This window comes from Misgurnus anguillicaudatus, chromosome 11, assembly GCF_027580225.2.
Source record: "Misgurnus anguillicaudatus chromosome 11, ASM2758022v2, whole genome shotgun sequence".
NCBI lineage: Eukaryota > Metazoa > Chordata > Actinopteri > Cypriniformes > Cobitidae > Misgurnus > Misgurnus anguillicaudatus.
The window spans coordinates 32,713,048-32,734,918 of NC_073347.2; the positions used below are offsets into that span (position 1 = coordinate 32,713,048).

Sequence of the window (21,871 nt, forward strand, 5' to 3'; positions counted from 1 at the left end):
AGTAAGTGGTTGCAATCAATTTATTTAAGCTACATTTAAACAAAAGTTTTATATAGTTATATATAGTTTTATTTTACTTTTCTAATCTTTTTTGTTTAAATGTAGCTTAAATAAATTGATTGCAACCACTTACCTTAAAAAAATTGAATACATTTTATGAATAATTTTTTGGATACATGTTAAAACAATCTGATAGGCTATAGCGTTTATAATAGCTGGTTGGTAGATGTTTACTATTTTTGGCAAAACCTCCGTTGCAAACCTCCATTTACCTGAATAAAAATATTTTTTACTTTGAAAATGAAGCGCTGTCACGTTAACATCAGCTGTTCGTGTACACTGCAGCGCAACGTCTGAGTTCTCAAACTAAAACAGGGTCTTCAGCTTTTACTAACGACTCCGTTTATGAGGGTCGAAAACGGTGGCGTGGTGTAAATCAAAGGTGTAAACATGGCAAAAGTAATGGCAAAGGTAAATGCTTTAATGTAAACATAGCCTCAGATAGTAATAGTGTGGCGGTGAAATGTACTGTGGTACTAAATACTGTATGTCTTGCAATGATACTTCAAATGCATTTTTCAAAATAAACATTCACAAAAATGTTAAGTTGTTTCAATTCATAGTATTTCCAACCCATTGTGTTCTGCATGTCAAATATTTACCCAGCCATGGGTTAAAAACATCTGAGAATCTTTTAGATTTACCAAAGTATCATCTTAAACAAATGAATTATACTATTTTGGTTTTTATATATACATATATATTAAATTGCAGTGCCAAAATACAGATTTATGACCTTTAGATAGATTCATACAGACCATTATTGCCAAACGAATATGTACATTTTAAAGTTACTCCCCCCAAAAAAAACAACCTCAAATAAATGGCACATTATTACTTTTATTATACATTGAAATTTGTAGGCCTTATAAATGATATGGAGCTGTCTGTGTTGATATGCTGACAGTATTTGTTGTTCAGATGTTTGAAGATAAGATGCTTTATATTTTGAATGAGCCAGATTCAGTCACCGCACCACCGGTTTGCACCGCTAATGCAGTTTGTTAATCGAGTGCTTGTTCTTCGTCATTTTTTAAATTTATTTCTGCACTTCATGAATAAATAAAGATATAAGTGCTGCTCACTTGCTAGGTCACATCTGCTTTTGTCGTGTGTGTGTGTACTGTTTGTCAGGTAAAATTCGGAAACATTAGGTGCACGCATGTGACTATTTGTCGGCTTACGTCTGACTTACTTTACTTTTAAGTTCCTCTCTATCTCTTTTTCAGTCCAAGAGTGCATGTGAATTATATATTGCTTTCCTTTAAGCGCAAGTCAGAGCAATAATTTAATGGATGAATCATAAATGTGCCACTTGGCCTCATAACCTTCCATCAAAGGCTTTCCTTATCTCAGTTAAGTGTGTGTGTTTTATGTCTGTCATGTTCATAATAACCACACTAAACTACACATAATCACAGTGTGGAAGTTGTTTCTGTCGTCAGTCGGCGCTGTGAGATTCGTCATAAAGGGTTTATCCACATACCACCCACTGTCCACTCACAGACCACATACTGTAAATTTCGAGAGCTTTCTTATATCACAATCGACAATCTAATTGGCTGGATTTATGTTATTTATGGTAGTCATGGCTAACAAAATATATATTTTCCTGGCTAGACTATGCTGCAGAATAAACCATGCCTGCAGTCAGAAGTCTCGCTTTGCAAGATCTCTTTGTCAGATGTCATCATCATATAGCTCGAGGAAAGTGTGTAGGTCACAGAAAGATCTGATGTTGCCCTGAGCTTTGCTTTCTTCTTCGTCTGCCTGCAGGAACTCTCAATGTTCTGATGAGAGTGAAGAGCATAGCCACTGTGGATTCTGCCGTCTGGACTCTCTCCGGACACCAGGGGCCAGAATGGAGAAAGGCGGATGCTGTGATCTATCCAAGCGGACCCTTCCAGGTATGACTGCAGTACATGCACACATGTTTTACGGTATGCATGAAAGATCTTGGTGTGTGTGAGTGTTGCGTTGTTTGAGTATGTTTAGAGTTTCCGAGTCTGTTTTTAGGATTAAAGAACGTCTGGAGTTTAGGCTACGTTTACACGTGGGTGGCTATTTTCATAAACAGACATTTTAACCACTCCGGTTTCAAAAATAATATCGTGCACACATGTCAGTTTTCAGAAAAGTGTTCATTTACACGTACCAGTGTATATATGCCGTCAAGAGAAGCTCAAGCCCACGTAAGCCAATCACCGGCGGTGCTGGTGGTGACGCGGACTGGTTCTTCGTGTTGGAGGGAGGAGTTGTTGAAGTAGGTGTTCGATGATGTCATAGTACCGCGAGAGCAATTCGAAATTAGACCTCTACGTGTGATTTCTCAACTCGCTCTCGCGGTACGTTGACATCATCCGTCTGTCGGTTCTTATAGTGCCGCATAAAGCGGAACACGCATAAAATTGCTGACCTCCAAGCACTCGTCTCTGCTCCTCTACATAATGGAGCAGCTGTATTTGCAAATACAAACACACTAAACGAGTTTGCACGAACATAATGTGATCTTGGAAGCGTTCAGAGTAGCAGTCACATGTAAACATAGGTCGCACTTTTGACATAGGTGCGAGCTCTGGCGCATACTCTGTGACGTTGCCTGCTTAAACATCCGTTTGTCTCAGTTTACATGCAACCGTGCAACCGAAGATTTTCAAGATCTCCACTCTGGCCGCAGTTTTTAGAAACAATCGGTTTCAGAGGCGAGTTCTCCGTTTGCGTGTAAACGAGGGGCACAAACGAAGGTAAATCTCTCCGTTTCTAAAAACAGGGCCTTAGAGAGTATGCATTTGAAAATAGTTAACGCCTTTTCCCGCCATTGACAAGTTATCTCGTCAATTAAAGGGCGGGTTCAACTGGTTCAACTGTATTATATGCATTCTGACTTATTAACTTATTTAAGAGTTGGTTTCCTCATGCTAAACGTAGGCAAAGAGTCAAAAAAGCAGTGTATTTCTGTGCCGAATTGACTTCACCAGGGTTCGTATAAGCTTCAGAAAGTTTTTTTGAAATACGGGTCCAGCTGACGTTTCAGGCGTAAGCTATACGTATCACTTCTTTTCATGGCCACTTCCCCCGGAAAACCACGCCCATACGTCAATCAGTGGGAGAGCGAGAGCCAAGTCACAGGCCAAGAGACAGCCATCACTTCACGCAACAGCTTTGTTTTATATCAAACTCAACAATGGCATGAAAGAAGAAGTGTGTTTTTTGGTTGTAAGTAGAAGAAGCCAGCATTATGGAAACAATGGATATAGTTTGTTTATCCGAGGTAGCAGCGGAGTTTTGATGCCTGGTTGTTTAACCCTGTATTTTATTGAAAAGTCCCAACTGGGTCATGAGTTGCATGTGATTAGTAAGACTTCAGTGTTGTGTTGGAAATAGCCATGCAAGTGCATATTATATAAACGACACGACCATGTAGTGAATCATAAGTTATCCAGTCAGTGTTGTATAAAGTGTTGACTCAGACTCGCTCCTCCCGCAGCTAGTAACTCCTCTTTCCAAAATTTTTTTATGTTATCGGAAAGACTCTGTAAAACTAATCTGTCTTATAAATCTAATAAAACTAAAGACTAAAGAGATATGAAGGACTTAATACTACTTTACTCCAGATCAACATCAGATATGCCGAAACATAGCGTGTGTTATTGACGCTTTAAGAAAAAAAGGCTTTCCTGACAATGACAAGGTTTTACGGCAATACATATTTCCACTATTTTCCACTAAGGAACAAATTTACTAAAAAGGGCACATTAGCACAAGAACGCAATTCCAAAAAAGCACAGATGGGAGTGGGATATCAGCGGGTTATTTACAAAAAAAAAAAACCGCAAATTACATAACACAGGCGCAACAGCTGATTTCCACAATGACCAACACAATCTACTAAGAGCAGCGCAAATTAGTTCAGGGTCACAAATAAGCAGAGCTGATGAGGTGCAGGTGATCTACAGCACCTGATGCACTTGAGTTCAGCACCACGGACATCAGTATTCACGGACATCAATATTTTTGAATAATATGTTCCTCTGGCATTCCAAATAAACTGTTAAGTGTGAAAAATTCTTTGCCTGGTACCACGTGCTCTCTGATATCTGCCAAGCGTTCTCCTATCAACTACAATTGCTGCCATTTCAAGCGCAAAATGATTTAAAGCATGCTTTTTGGCATTAAAAAATGGCGCAAATACCAGTAATATCACACACGCAAGCATTAGTAAATTGTGTTGTGTGAGTCATTTAAATAATCTCCTCCAGTAAATGTTGCGTCTGAAGGGGAAACTCCTAGAAATGCATATGCAATAAAGTCAGTCGCAAAAATAACTAGACCACACCTTTTCAGCGCTAATGTTCCACTGCGCATCTTTACTAATTCCCAACAGTCGTTATTTAACACCAAAATGATGGTTTGCACTGGCGCAAGCTGTTAGTAAATCTGGCCCTAAAGCATCTACGGATTCAAAAGCAGTGTGTTTTGATCATCGCTCTGAATCTGGTCTCTAACAAAAGTTTTTTACAAAAAAGCAATTATCTCAGCTTTTTGTTCAAAATTTTGTGTTTTATAAGAAAACTACCCATATTTGAGAGGTGATAAAAGAGAACAAATTACACGTTTTTTATTTGTATAATAAATTTGTATCATGCATTGAGCTGGTACTGCTGTGATAATCCAACAAAACCTTACATAGTTTACAAACCAGCCTTTTATTACCAGCTAACCTGAAGTGCTTCCAGATTTTAGACCCCTTTGGCCTTTGAAAACTTTTTCTAACTAACTCGTTTGACATTGAACTCGACCCGCTTCATTCTTTGGAAACTCTTGCTTACTGAGCCCACGGGTGGGGACGGCGATTGACATAAGAGGTTTGTGCCTCCTAGTGGTGTGGAGGAAACGGTTGTTATTTTAGCGTGATAAAAAAAATGTAAAGGGTAAAATGGAATTGATTATAAATATTGATGTCGATTAATTATCATTTGTATCGACCAATCAGGACAGCTCTAGGAATTTACTTATTATATATTTTATGCTTTTCACTGATGCATTTATTTAAAGTTACTTTATGTGTATTCATTAATGCATATCTAACATAAAGAGCATTTTAAATACTTGCTTTTAACATTTGTGTGACAACAATAGCTTGTTTGATGGACATGATGTATACTCTGTTTGAAGCAAAAACAGAGCGAATATACAGTATAAGTATCAAGAAGCATTTAGAATATCAGCAGACATATCTAGACTTATTTTAAAGCTATCGCCCAGTCCTGGTGTTGAGGTGTAATATGTCTCTGTGTGTGTGTGTGGTTCGAGAGGTCTGTGATTGAGAAAGCGCTGAATCGAGCTCCGTTTCTCTCTTCTGGACCTGAGTTTCTGCTGAGTCCAGCTCTGAGCTCAGCAGCTGCTGAGACCAAGAGACATTTAGTGCATTACAGAGAAGAAAAGGTGCTGGAGAGAGAAAATAACAAATTGAAACCTTGAAGACCTACAGTGCAAAAAGAGAAACATAAAGTAGAGAAATCCAAAGACAAACTCCAGACAGGGATGGAAATGAAGGTTTAATTTATAGAGAGAAAAAAATGTTTAGAGGATATACAATACCGTTCAAAAGTTTTAGAAACATTTACTCTTTTTTTGTTTATATGTGACTCTTGACTACAAAACTAATCATAAAGGTTAATTTTTAAAAGAATGTATACATCATTTGAAAGCTGAATAAATAAGCTTCTCATTTATGTATGGTTTGATTGGACAATAATGACAGAGATACAACTATTTGAAAATCAGGACTTTGAAGGTGCAAAAAATCTAAATATTGACAAAATCGCCTTCAAAGTTGTCCACATAAAGTCTTTAGCAACACATATTACTACTGATGAAAACATTTTTGATATGTAAATAAGAAATTTACTAAATATCTCTTCATGGAACATGATCTTATCCTAATGATTTTTGGCATAAAACGATCATTTTGACCCATACAATCTATTGTTAGCTGTTATATACCTTATGGTTTTGTGTTCCAGGGTCACACATGTTATTCAAATTTTAGATGTTTTTAATAGTTAAAAGTAAACCAATTAATACCACAAAATAACACAAATAACCATGGGAATTATGTTGAGACGAAAAGCATTCAAAATAAATCAAAACTATATAGTATTATTTCATCTTTAGTTTAGTCTTTGTCTAGACTCTAGAGTTTGCAGAAATCTTGATATTTCATCGAGCAGCTTCTTGCAGTACTGACAAAATTTCTACCTATTTATTGGTTTGTGTTGGCTGCCTTATCTTCAATATTAAGTCAAAGTCATCAATTTAAAAAAAAGATTAAATGAAAGTGTAGTTTTCTAATGAACAAATTTTATATGTGGGCACATAAACAAAAACAAATTTTAAACATTTAAATACACCTTCAGATTAAAAGATTAAAAGTATTATGTTTGTGCCCTCTTGACAAGTTATTTTAGAGATAAATAAATGAATTTTATTTTGACGAAACATGAAACATTTTATTATTTTAGAATAGCATGCGCTAATATATCATGCACAATGAAACCAAGTATTTTTATTAAAAAAAATTGTGACAATTTGATTCTATGCAATTTCCCTAAATATTAAATTATGAAAAACAAGAAGGAATTAGCTATGAACAGGACCATTTTAGTATCAGTTTGTCACACATTACAAACACTTAATATTAAAAAAGTATTTAAAAAAAATGCATTTTACCACAATTTTTAACATGTTTGTTTTAACAATTAAAAATACCAGTATTAAAAATGTAATGTTGCTGTGTAATAAAATAAGCTTTTCTTTTCCTAAAAAGGCTCATGTTTCGTTCTTGAGCCTCATTGAACAAATTCAAGAAATCACTGTTGACATAATGTGCACACATCATGTGCTTTCTGCCTTTTTGCATTTTACACAAATGGGATTGTTTTGGTGTCATGTTTTGTGGGGCACCTGTATTCACCTCTGGATTTTCTATGTGTCTAAATTTATCTGCTTTATAGTATTTTATCTACATTGAAAACAGAAATGATAGTTCACTTTAACTGTGAAAGTCTTTATCAGTACTGAAAATAGTGAGGAAAAGCTCACTTTTCCTTTTTCAAGGTAGTAAAACATAACAACATTTATAACAATAAATGTATTTAATTTGTGTCTATACACTGAAAAAATGATTTATTAAATTTACAGTTTTTTTTAAGGTAAGTGGTCGCGATCATTTTTTTAAGCTACATTTAAAAATTTTGTTTTTGTTTGTTTAAATGTAGCATAAATAAATTGTTGCGACCACGTACCTTAAAAAAATAGTAAATTGAATGAATATTTTTTTCAGTCTACAGTTGCCTTGGAACAAAAAAATATGGGTCGCGGACATCAAAACAGTAAAAAAAAATTGTGTTGATAATACACTTCAAAACACATCAGTGTATCCTCACTTCGCATGCATGTTTATGGCCCTAAATAAGAAAGAGTTACTAAAATGTCTTTAAGAAAAAGATAGTATTTCATACAGTGGCGAGGCCAGAAATGTTCAAGTGGGTGGGCCTTTATAAAACAGGGTGGGCAAAGCATAGAATGTACATAAACTGGGGGCGTGCACAACAAAGTTTGTATGCCTGTGGCCGGCGTATGTTTTTTTTCCCAATGGAAGCGTGGCGTTTTTCAAAACAGCCAGCAGTCCGTTTTTTTCCCGCGCTGTGGTCGAAAAATATTTAACTTTGGGTTAAAAGCTTAGCTCGTCAATGTAAGTTCTCACATGGCTGTCCAATCACAGTGGACGAAGGGCGGGACAAATATCACAACAACCAACTGGCTCACAGCTCAAGTATCACAGCAACCAAAGCGCTGGGCTGAAAAAACAGCTGGTATTCGGCGTCTAGACGCGTTTAAAAGCGTTGGTGTGCACGCTACCTAAGCAAAGTTACCTTGATGCCATGCAGGCAGCACAATGTTTTAAGGGTAAAATTATAAAACCACTTACAAATAACCAACCAGCTTGTGTACAGTATATGGGCAGGTGGGACTGTGCCTGTTTTATACAGTCTATGGGCAGTGCCCCACCAAATTATTAATCCACTTGAAAACACAACTCAATAGAATTAGTAACTGAATTAGTTTTTACGTTATTTACGTTACGTGAACGTAGTTCCGAACAATGATCTCATTCCTCGTCAGCAAAATGCATGACGTGAAAGCGCGCTACGACAGATTCAACAGGTAGTGATTTGATTTTACTAAAGAACTCGTTTGAGAGATTGTGATTTAATGAGAAAATGGCCATCAAACAACATCGCGCAATCCAAATTTCATGTGTTGTCATTTAAGTGTAAATTTTATTCCAACAACAGTAAATCATACAGCCTATATACACGACACAGAGTCTGCCTGCCTAAATAGTTGACTGGAGTAATACTCCTGACTATAAACATTACGAAAATGTCTGAACTCACCTTTACATGTCCTACTGTAGTCTGATACAGGGCTTCTGGTTAAAGATGGAGAAAGTCTCGATCATAATAACAAAGTCCAATATCTTTGATCATAATATGTCCCTTCGCGCAAAGAAAAGCAGAAATAAATTTCTCAGACGAGCATTTATCATCGATGAGCGTAACGTTATATGTTTTTGTACAATATGTGGTGAAGAACAGTCTTTCAACGCAGCATGACGTCATTATCAAAGTAATAAGTGCTTGTTTCGTTTTTTTAACGTTTGAAAAGATGTCCTCAGTAATCCAACATTTCCATGAGTGATGTAATAGTCTCCGTCTCCAAAAGTAAACAAACAACAGCAGATGTCATCGTGGAAAGGCTGTTAAACGCGATGATTTGCGACTCGCTATTTTTAAATTCAGTTCAATCGCGCGTAGGCGGAACTAACAATGACTGAAGAATCATATTCAACGTTTCATGTTGACAAGCGTGTGCACCAATAGGGTAAAATAAACCTGCGAAACTGCCTGAACATGCAAACTTGCACTTGTATTTTATATTTTAATTAGTGGTGCTTGCATTTATGCAAGGCATCACTATTATTATTGCTCAGGGATATTATTAGTGGTGCTTGCATTTATGCAAAGCATCACTATTATTATTGCTCAGGGATATTATTATTATGTTGGCTTGACAAAGCCAACATACTGTTCTTCGATCTAAGCTTATTAGTGGTGCTTGCATTTATGCAAGGCATCACTATTACTATTCCCCATACTTATTATTATTATTCTTCTTTTTCTGGACACTTTTTCGGCGCGTAACTAGTCCCGCACGGTTTAACGTAGTCCCATGAAAGAGGGCTCAAATCGACCGTATTATTGAGGAGAGGTGTGCTATGACTTTTATAAGCGATCGGGTGCAGGATTTCTGAAAGGGGGGCAAAAAACCACCCGAAAAATCCCATTGACTTAACATTGCGCCCAACTTTGACGAGTCATAGCTCCGCTCGAGGATTTTATAGAAACATGTGGGTTACAACATTTGAAGAGGGTGGTAGGCTCTGTAAGAACATGGATCACAATGGGGTGTAAGTTGTACCCCTGGGGTGTAAGAGGTGCCCAAAAGTGCCCAATGAAAAGTCAATGGGGCAAAATCCCATAGACTTAACATTGCAAAAATTTTGACGGGTCATAGGTCCGAGCGAGGATTTCATAGAAACATGTGGGTTACTAAATTTGAAGAGGGTGGTAGGCTATGTAAGAACATACATGACATTGGGGTGTAAGTTGTACCCCTGGGGTGTAAGAGGCACCCGAAAATTCCCATTGACTTATAATGGGGCAGGAAACATGCCCATATAAGGGAATAAAACAGTTCCAGATGGGATATCTTTGCTTTACAGTGTCGTAGAGATAAGTGGGTGGGCTCATTTCACTCGGGCATCCAATCAGTCTCTCAGGATCATCTCAGAGCTATTAAGCCACGCCCCTAGCAACAATTTTGGGCACCCTAGCAACATCTCCCATAGACTGCCATTATAAAATGCCCAGATGGATATCTTTGCACCACAGTGTCATAGAGACATGGGGGGGGCTCATTTTACTCAGGCATCCAATCAGTCTCTCAGGATCCTTACATAGGTATTAAGCCACGCCCCTAGCAACCACTTTTGAGCACCCTAGCAACATAAAATTCAAACAGTTATATCTCGGCATCAGAACATTGTAGAGACACGGGGGTTGGACCGTTTGACTCGTGACTCAGAGTGTAATCATTATGGGATGCCAATTTTTTCCCTAGCAACCAAATACAGTACCCTAGCAACAGAGTAAACAAAGCCTTATATCTCCGCATCAGAACATCGTAGAGACACGGGGGTTGGACCGTTTGACTCGTGACTCGGAGTGTAATCATTATGGGATGCCAATTTTTTCCCTAGCAACCAAATACAGTACCCTAGCAACAGAGTAAACAAAGCCTTATATCTCCGCATCAGAACATCGTAGAGACACGGGGGTTGGACCGTTTGACTCGTGACTCGGAGTGTAATCATTATGGGATGCCAATTTTTTCCCTAGCAACCAAATACAGTACCCTAGCAACAGAGTAAACAAAGCCTTATATCTCGGCATCAGAACATCGTAGAGACACGGGGGTTGGACCGTTTGACTCGTGACTCAGAATGTAATCATTATGGGATGCCAATTTTTTCCCTAGCAACCAAATACAGTACCCTAGCAACAGAGTAAACAAAGCCTTATATCTCGGCATCAGAACATCGTAGAGACACGGGGGTTGGACCGTTTGACTCGTGACTCAGAGTGTAATCATTATGGGATGCCAATTTTTTCCCTAGCAACCAAATACAGTACCCTAGCAACAGAGTAAACAAAGCCTTATATCTCCGCATCAGAACATCGTAGAGACACGGGGGTTGGACCGTTTGACTCGTGACTCGGAGTGTAATCATTATGGGATGCCAATTTTTTCCCTAGCAACCAAATACAGTACCCTAGCAACAGAGTAAACAAAGACTTATATCTCCGCATCAGAACATCGTAGAGACAAGGGGGTTGGACCGTTTGACTCGTGACTCGGAGTGTAATCATTATGGGATGCCACTTTTTTCCCTAGCAACCAAATACAGTACCCTAGCAACAGAGTAAACAAAGCCTTATATCTCGGCATCAGAACATCGTAGAGACACGGGGGTTGGACCGTTTGACTCGTGACTCAGAGTGTAATCATTATGGGATGCCAATTTTTTCCCTAGCAACCAAATACAGTACCCTAGCAACAGAGTAAACAAAGCCTTATATCTCCGCATCAGAACATCGTAGAGACACGGGGGTTGGACCGTTTGACTCGTGACTCGGAGTGTAATCATTATGGGATGCCAATTTTTCCCTAGCAACCAAATACAGTACCCTAGCAACAGAGTAAACAAAGCCTTATATCTCCGCATCAGAACATCGTAGAGACACGGGGGTTGGACCGTTTGACTCATGACTCAGAGTGTAATCATTATGGTATGCCAATTTTTTCCCTAGCAACCAAATACAGTACCCTAGCAACAGAGTAAACAAAGCCTTATATCTCCGCATCAGAACATCGTAGAGACACGGGGGTTGGACCGTTTGACTTGTGACTCGGAGGGTAATCACTAGTTGATGCCGTTTTTTTCCTAGCAACCAAATACAGTACCCTAGCAACAGAGTAAACAAAGCCTTATATCTCCGCATCAGAACATCATAGAGACACGGGAGTTGGATCGTTTTACTTTTGGCTTGGAGTATAATCATATATGGTCCCCAGAATTTTGCCACGGCAAGCACCACTTCACATTTTCTTCAGGAAATGTACCTATCTAGTTATTATTAGTGGTGCTTGCATTTATGCAAGGCATCACTATTATTATTCCCCATACTTATTATAATTATTATTCTTATGTCTGGACACTTTTTCGGCGCGTAACTCGTCCCGCACGGTTTGCCGTAGTCCCATGAAAGAGGGCTCAAATCGACCGGATTATTGAGGAGAGGTGTGCTATGACTTTTATAAGCGATCGGGTGCAGGGTTTCCGAAAGGGGGCCGAAAAACCACCCAAAAAATCCCATTGACTTAACATTGCGCCGAACTTTGACGGGTCATAGCCCTGCTCGAGGATTTTGTAGAAACATGTGGGTTACATTGTTTGAAGAGGGTGGTAGGCTCTGTAAGAACATACATGAAATTGGGGTGTAAGCTGTACCCCTGGGGTGTAAGAGGCACCCAAAAATTCCCATTGACTTATAATGGGGCAGGAAACATGCCCATATAAGGGAATAAAACAGTTCCAGATGGGATATCTTTGCTTTACAGTGTCGTAGAGATAAGAGGGTGGGCTCATTTTACTCGGGCATCCAATCAGTCTCTCAGGATCATCCTAGAGCTATTAAGCCACGCCCCTAGCAACAATTTTGGGCACCCTAGCAACATCTCCCATAGACTGCCATTATAAAATGCCCAGATGGATATCTTCGCTTTACAATGTCGTAGAGACATGGGGGGGTCTCATTTTACTCAGGCATCCAATCAGTCTCTCAGGATCCTTACAAAGGTATTAAGCCACGCCCCTAGCAACCACTTTTGAGCACCCTAGCAACATAAAATTCAAACGGTTATATCTCGGCATCCGAACATCGTAGAGACACGGGGGTTGGACCGTTTGACTCGTGACTCGGAGTGTAATCATTATGGGATGCCAATTTTTTCCCTAGCAACCAAATACAGTACCCTAGCAACAGAGTAAACAAAGCCTTATATCTCCGCATCAGAACATCGTAGAGACACGGGGGTTGGACTGTTTGACTTGTGACTCGGAGGGTAATCACTAGTGGATGCCGTTTTTTCCCTAGCAACCAAATACAGTACCCTAGCAACAGAGTAAACAAAGCCTTATATTTCCGCATCAGAACATCGTAGAGACACGGGGGTTGGACCGTTTGACTCGTGACTCGGCGGGTAATCACTAGTGGATGGCAATTTTTCCCTAGCAACCAAATACAGTACCCTAGCAACAGAGTAAACAAAGCCTTATATCTCCGCCTCAGAACATCGTAGAGACACGGGGGTTGGACCGTTTGACTCGTGACTCGGCGGGTAATCACTAGTGGATGGCAATTTTTTCCCTAGCAACCAAATACAGTACCCTAGCAACAGAGTAAACAAAGCCTTATATCTCCGCATCAGAACATCGTAGAGACACGGGGGTTGGACCGTTTGACTCGTGACTCGGCGGGTAATCACTAGTGGGTGGCAATTTTTTCCCTAGCAACCAAATACAGTACCCTAGCAACAGAGTAAACAAAGCCTTATATCTCCGCCTCAGAACATCGTAGAGACACGGGGGTTGGACCGTTTGACTCGTGACTCGGAGGGTAATCAGTAGTGGATGCCAATTTTTTCCCTAGCAAAAAAATACAGTACCCTAGCAACAGAGTAAACAAAGCCTTATATCTCCGCATCAGAACATCGTAGAGACACGGGGGTTGGACCGTTTGACTCGTGACTTGGAGGGTAATCATTAGTGGATGCCATTTTTTTCCCTAGCAACCAAATTCAGTACCCTAGCAACAGAGTAAACAAAGCCTTATATCTCCGCATCAGAACATCGTAGAGACACAGGGGTTGGACCGTTTGACTCGTGACTCGGAGGGTAATCATTAGTGGATGCCATTTTTTTCCCTAGCAACCAAATACAGTACCCTAGCAACAGAGTAAACAAAGCCTTATATCTCCGCATCAGAACATCGTAGAGACACGGGGGTTGGACCGTTTGACTTGTGACTCGGCATGTAATCACTAGTGGATGCCAATTTTCCCCCTAGCAACCACATACAGTACCCTAGCAACAGAGTAAACAAAGCCTTACATCTCCGCATCAGAACATCGTAGAGACACGGGGGTTGGACCATTTCACTTGTGACTCGGCATGTAATCATTAGTGGATGGCAATTTTTTTCCCTAGCAACCAAATACAGTACCCTAGCAACAGAGTAAACAAAGCCTTATATCTCCGCCTCAGAACATCGTAGAGACACGGGGGTTGGACCGTTTGACTCGTGACTCGGAGGGTAATCAGTAGTGGATGCCATTTTTTTCCCTAGCAACCAAATACAGTACCCTAGCAACAGAGTAAACAAAGCCTTATATCTCCGCATCAGAACATCGTAGAGACACGGGGGTTGGACCGTTTGACTCGTGACTTGGAGGGTAATCATTAGTGGATGCCATTTTTTTCCCTAGCAACCAAATTCAGTACCCTAGCAACAGAGTAAACAAAGCCTTATATCTCCGCATCAGAACATCGTAGAGACACAGGGGTTGGACCGTTTGACTCGTGACTCGGAGGGTAATCACTAGTGGATGGCAATTTTTTCCCTCGCAACCAAATACAGTACCCTAGCAACAGAGTAAACAAAGCCTTATATCTCCGCATCAGAACATCGTAGAGACACAGGGGTTGGACCGTTTGACTCGTGACTCGGAGGGTAATCATTAGTGGATGCCATTTTTTTCCCTAGCAACCAAATACAGTACCCTAGCAACAGAGTAAACAAAGCCTTAATTCTCCGCATCAGAACATCGTAGAGACACAGGGGTTGGACCGTTTGACTCGTGACTCAGAGTGTAATCACTATGGGATGCCAATATTTTCCCTAGCAACCAAATCCAGTGCTCTAGCAACCGAATAAACAAAGCCTTATATCTCCACATCAGAACATCGTAGAGACACGCGGGTTGGGCAGTTTTACTCAGGAGTCAGAGTGTAATGACTAGTGGATGGCAATTTTTACCATAGCAATCAAATACAGTACCCTAGCAACAGAGTAAACAAGGCCTTATATCTCCGCATCAGAACATCGTAGAGACACGGGGGTTAAACCGTTTTACTTGTGGTTTGGTGTATAATCATATGTTCCCCAGAATTTTGCCACGGCAAGCACCACTCACATTTTCTTCAGGAAATGTACCTATCTAGTTAGTGGTGCTTGCATTTATGCAAGGCATCACTATTATTATCTTGCATACTTATTATTCTTCTTTTTCTGGACACTTTTTCGGCGCGTAACTCGTCCCGCACGGTTTCACGTAGTCCCATGAAAGAGGGCTCAAATTGACCGGTTTATTGAGGAGAGGTGTGCTATGACTTTTATAAGCGATCGGGTGCAGGATTTCCGAAAGGGGGGCGAAAAACCACCCGAAAAATCCTATTGACTTAACATTGGGCCCAACTTTGACGAGTCATAGCTCCGCTCGAGGATTTTGTAGAAACATGTGGGTTACAACATTTGAAGAGGGTGGTAGACTCTGTAAGAACATACATCACAATGGGGTGTAAGTTGTACCCCTGGGGTGTAAGAGGTGCCCAAAAATGCCCAATGAAAAGTCAATGGGGCAAAATCCCATAGACTAACATTGCGGGAAAATTTGTGAGGTCATAGGTCCGAGCGAGGATTTCGTAGAAACATGTGGGTTACTAAATTTGAAGAGGGTGGTAGGCTATGTAAGAACATACATGACATTGGGGTGTAAGTTGTACCCCTGGGGTGTAAGAGGCACCCGAAAATTCCCATTGACTTATAATGGGGCAGGAAACATGCCCATATAAGGAAATAAAACAGTTACAGATGGGATATCTTTGCTTTACAGTGTCGTAGAGATAAGTGGGTGGGCTCATTTTACTCGGGCATCCAATCAGTCTCTCAGGATCATCTCAGATCTATTAAGCCACGCCCCTAGCAACAATTTTGGGCACCCTAGCAACATCTCCCATAGACTGCCATTATAAAATGCCCAGATGGATATCTTTGCACCACAGTGTCATAGAGACATGGGGGTGGGCTCATTTTACTCAGGCATCCAATCAGTCTCTCAGGATCCTTACATAGGTATTAAGCCACGCCCCTAGCAACCACTTTTGAGCACCCTAGCAACATAAAATTCAAACAGTTATATCTCGGCATCAGAACATCGTAGAGACACGGGGGTTGGACCGTTTGACTAGTGACTCAGAGTGTAATCATTATGGGATGCCATTTTTTCCCCTAGCAACCAAATACAGTACCCTAGCAACATAGTAAACAAAGCCTTATATCTTCGCATCAGAACATCGTAGAGACACGGGGGTTGGGCCGTTTGACTCTTGACTCAGAGTGTAATCATTATGGGATGCCAATTTTTCCCCTAGCAACCAAATACAGTACCCTAGCAACAGAGTAAACAAAGCCTTATATCTCCGCATCAGAACATCGTAGAGACACGGGGGTTGGACCGTTTGACTCGTGACTCAGAGTGTAATCATTATGGGATGCCATTTTTTCCCCTAGCAACCAAATACAGTACCCTAGCAACAGAGTAAACAAAGCCTTATATCTCCGCATCAGAACATCGTAGAGACACGGGGGTTGGACCGTTTGACTCGTGACTCAGAGTGTAATCATTATGGGATGCCAATTTTCCCCTAGCAACCAAATACAGCACCCTAGCAACAGAGTAAACAAAGCCTTATATCTCCGCATCAGAACATCGTAGAGACACGGGGTTTGGACCGTTTGACTCGTGACTCTGAGGGTAATCACTAGTGGATGCCAATTTTTTTCCCTAGCAACCAAATACAGTACCCTAGCAACAGAGTAAACAAAGCCTTATATCTCCGCATCAGAACATCGTAGAGACACGGGGGTTGGACCGTTTGACTCGTGACTCGGAGGGTAATCACTAGTGGATGCCATTTTTTTTCCTAGCAACCAAATACAGTACCCTAGCAACAGAGTAAACAAAGCCTTATATCTCCACATCAGAACATCGTAGAGACACGGGGGTTGGACCATTTGACTCGTGACTCAGAGGGTAATCACCAGTGGATGCCATTTTTTTCCCTAGCAACCAAATACAGTACCCTAGCAACACAGTAAACAAAGCCTTATATCTCCGCATCAGAACATCGTAGAGACACGGGGGTTGGACCGTTTGGCTCGTGACTCGGAGGGTAATCACTAGTGGATGCTGTTTTTTTCCCTAGCAACCAAATACAGTACCCTAGCAACAGAGTAAACAAAGCCTTATATTTCCGCATCAGAACATCGTAGAGACACGGGGGTTAGACCGTTTGACTCGTGACTCGGAGGGTAATCACTAGTGGATGCCATTTTTTTCCCTAGCAACCAAATACAGTACCCTAGCAACAGATTAAACAAAGCCTTATATCTCCGCATCAGAACATCGTAGAGACACGGGAGTTGGATCGTTTTACTTTTGGCTTGGAGTATAATCATATATGGTCCCCAGAATTTTGCCACGGCAAGCACCACTCACATTTTCTTCAGGAAATGTACCTATCTAGTTATTATTATTATTATTATTCTTCTGGTCCACACTTTTTCTCACACTAACTCCTCCTAGAGCTTTCAAGCTACACCCACAAAACTGTACAAAATTTTTAAGACTGGTACGTAGATTGGTGCTATGACTTGTCTAACTGATGGGACCTACCAAATTCCTAAACGGGGCGCTCAAACACCCCAAATTTTCCATTGACTTAACATTGCGACAAACTTTGACGGGTCATAGCTGCAAGCGAGAAATTTGTAGAAACTTGTGGGTTATCACAGTTGAAGAGGCTGACAGGCTCTGTAAGAACATACATCACATTGGGGTGTAAGTTTCACCCCTGGGGTGTAAGAGGCCCCCAAACTTCCCCATTGACTTATAATGGGGCAGGAAACATGCCCATATAAGGGAATAAAAGCGTCCCAGATGGAATATCTTTACTTTAGAGTGTCGTAGAGATATGTGGGTGGGCTCATTTTACTCAGGCATCCAATCAGTCTCTCTGGATCGTCCCATAGCTATTAAGCCACGCCCCTAGCAACCATTTGTGTGCACCCTAGCAACATCTCCCATAGACTGCCATTATAAAATGCCCAGATGGATATCTTTGCAGCACAGTGTCACAGAGACATGGGGGTGGGCTCATTTTACTCAGGCATCCAATCAGTCTCTAAGGATTCTTATTGAGGTATTAAGCCACGCCCCTAGCAGCCAAATATGAGCACCCTAGCAACATAATAAACAAAGCCTTATATCTCTGGATCCGAACATCATAGAGACATGGGGGTTGGGTCTTTTGGTCATGTTAGCTTCATGCTAGCTTCATGCTAAGTCATACTAGCTTCATGCTAGTTTCATGCTAGCTTTATGCTAATTTCATAATAAATCTTGCTAACTTCATGCTTATTCATGTTAGCATCATGTTAGCTTCATGCTAATTCATGTTAGCATCATGCTAGCTTTATGCTAATTCATGTTAGCATCATGCTAGCTTCATGCTAATTCATGTTAGCATCATGCTAGCTTCATGCTAATTCATGTTAGCATCATGGTAGCTTCATGCTAATTCATGTTAGCATCATGCTAGCTTCATGCTAATTCATGTTAGCATCATGCTAGCTTCATGCTAATTCATTTTAGCATCATGCTAACTTCATGCTAACTTCATGCTGATTCATATTAGCATCATGCTAGCTTCATGCTAATTAATGTTAACATCATGCTAGCTTCATGCTAATTCATGTTAGCATCATGCTAGCTTCATGCTAATTCATGTTAGCATCATGCTAGCTTCATGCTAATTAATGGTAGCATCATGCTAGCTTCATGCTAATTCATGTTAGCATCATGCTAGCTTCATGCTAACTTCATGCTGATTCATGTTAGCATCATGCTAGCTTCATGTTAATTCATGTTAGCATCATGTTAATTCATGTTAGCATCATGCTAGCTTCATGCTAATTCATGTTAGCATCATGCTAGCTTCATGCTTAGTCAAGTTAGCTTCATGATAACTTCATGCTAACTTCATGCTAATTCATGTTAGCATCATGCTAACTTCATGCTAATTCATGTTAGCATCATGCTAGCTTCATGCTAATTCATGTTAGCATCATGCTAGTTTCATGCTAATTCATGTTTGCATCATGCTAGCTTTATGCTAATTCATGTTTGCATCATGCTAGCTTCATGCTAACTTAATGCTAATTCATGTTAGCATCATGCTAACTTCATGCTAATTCATATTAGCATCATGCTAGCTTCATGTTAATTCATGTTAGCATCATGCTAACGTCATGCTAACTTCATTCTAATTCATGTTAGCATCATGCTAGCTTCATGCTAATTCATGTTAGCATCATGCTAGCTTAATGCTAACTCATGTTAGCATCATGCTAGTTTCATGCTAATTCATCTTAGCATCATGCTAGCTTCATGCTAATTCATGTTAGCATCATGCTAGCTTCATGCTAATTCATGTTAGCATCATGCTAGCTTCATGCTAAATTATGCTAGCATCATGCTAGCTTCATGCTAATTCATGTTAGCATCATGCTAGCTTCATGCTAATCATGCTAACTTGATGCTAGCTTCATGCTAATCATGTTAGCTTCCTGCTAGCTTCAGGCTAATCATGCTAGCTTCATGCTAAATCAGGCTAGCTTCATACTTAAACATACTAACAGCCAGACAGCCTACTAAACTAAACTTCTGTCAAACCGTTTTAAACGTTCAGGCCAGGCTTTGTCAAGCCAACATAAAGTTTGTCAACAAACTTTTCTATCTAGTTATTATTATTCTTATGTCTGCACGTTTTTTCGGCGCGTAACTCGTCCCGCACGGTTTGCCGTCGTCCCATGAAGGAGGGCTCAAATCGACCGGTATATTGAAGAGATGGTGGCTATGACTTTTATAAGGGATCGGGTGCAGGATTTCTGAAAGGGGGGCGAAAAACCACCCGAAAAATCCCATTGACTTAACATTGCGCCCAACTTTGACGAGTCATAGCTCCGCTCGAGGATTTTATAGAAACATGTGGGTTACAACATTTGAAGAGGGTGGTAGGCTCTGTAAGAACATGGATAACAATGAGGTGTAAGTTGTACCCCTGGGGTGTAAGAGGTGCCCAAAAATGCCCAATGAAAAGTCAATGGGGCAAAATCCCATAGACTTACCATTAAAAAAATTTTGACGGGTCATAGGTCCGCTCGAGGATTTTGTAGAAACATGTGGGTTACTAAATTTAAAGAGGGTGGTAGGCTATGTAAGAACATACATGACATTGGGGTTTAAGTTGTACCCCTGGGGTGTAAGAGGCACCCGAAAATTCCCATTGAGGAAACATGCCCATATAAGGGAATAAAACAGTTCCAGATGGGATATCTTTGCTTTACAGTGTCGTAGAGATAAGTGGGTGGGCTCATTTCACTCAGGCATCCAATCAGTCTCTCAGGATCATCCCAGAGCTATTAAGCCACGCCCCTAGCAACCACTTTTGGGCACCCTAGCAACATCTTCCATAGACTGCCATTATAAAATGCCCAGATGGATATCTTTGCACCACAGTGTCATAGAGACATGGGGGTGGGCTCATTTTACTCAGGCATCCAATCAGTCTCTCAGGATCCTTACATAGGTATTAAGCCACGCCCCTAGCAACCACTTTTGAGAACCCTAGCAACATAAAATTCAAACAGTTATATCTCGGCATCCGAACATCGTAGAGACACAGGGGTTGGACCATTTGACTCGTGACTCAGAGTGTAATCATTATGGGATGCCAATTTTTTCCCTAGCAACCAAATACAGTACCCTAGCAACAGAGTAAACAAAGCCTTATATCTCCGCATCAGAACATCGTAGAGACACGGGGGTTGGACCGTTTGACTTGTGACTCGGAGTGTAATCATTATGGGATGCCAATTTTTTCCCTAGCAACCAAATACATTACCCTAGCAACAGAGTAAACAAAGCCTTATATCTCCGCATCAGAACATCGTAGAGACACGGGGGTTGGACCGTTTGACTCGTGACTCAGAGTGTAATCATTATGGGATGCCAATTTTTTCCCTAGCAACCAAATACAGTACCCTAGCAACAGAGTAAACAAAGCCTTATATCTCCGCATCAGAACATCGTAGAGACACGGGGGTTGGACCATTTCACTTGTGACTCGGCATGTAATCATTAGTGGATGGCAATTTTTCCCTAGCAACCAAATACAGTACCCTAGCAACAGACTAAACAAAGTCTTATATCTCCGCATCAGAACATCATAGAGACACAGGGGTTAGACCGTTTGACTCATGACTCGGAGGGTAAACACTAGTGGATGCCATTTTCCCCCTAGCAACCAAATACAGTACCCTAGCAACCGGATAAACAAAGCCTTATATCTCCGCATTAGAACATCGTAGAGACACGGGAGTTGGATCTTTTTACTTGTGATTTGGAGTATAATCATATACTGTCGCCCGAAATTTGCCACGGCAAGCACCACTTCACATTTTCTTCAGGAAATGTACCTATCTAGTTTTTATTCTTATTTCTGGACAAAATTTTGGCGCGTAACTCGTCCCGCACGGTTTGTCGTAGACCCATGAAAGAGGGCTCAAATCAACCGGCTTATTGAGGAGATGGTGGCTATATCTTTTATAAGCGATCGGGTGCAGGGTTTCCGAAAGGGGGGCGAAAAACCACCCGAAAAATCCCATTGACTTAACATTGGGCCCAACTTTGACAGGTCATAGCTCCGCTCAAGGATTTTGTAGAAACATGTGGGTTATAACATTTGAAGAGGGTGGTAGGCTCTGTAAGAACATACATGACATTGGGGTGTAAGTTGTACCCCTGGGGTGTAAGAGGCCCCCGAAATTTCCCATTGACTTATAATGGGGCAGGGAACACGCCCATATAAGGAAATAAAACCATTCCAGATGGGATATCTTTGCTTTACAGTGTCGTAGAGATAAGTGGGTGGGCTCATTTT

The 21,871-nt window shown here is 40.7% G+C and overlaps 1 protein-coding gene across 3 annotated transcripts in view; it reads left to right on the forward strand.

Annotated features, from left to right (window-relative positions):
• The window catches only part of mdga1 (MAM domain containing glycosylphosphatidylinositol anchor 1), a 312,596-nt gene that overhangs the window by 252,086 nt on the left and 38,639 nt on the right, over positions 1–21,871 (forward strand). For all 3 annotated transcript variants that reach the window (XM_055169632.2, XM_055169631.2, XM_055169633.2), the window contains one exon: positions 1,837–1,967. In XM_055169632.2, coding sequence (XP_055025607.2) covers positions 1,837–1,967 — 131 coding nt within the window. The remainder of the gene's footprint in view (positions 1–1,836; positions 1,968–21,871) is intronic.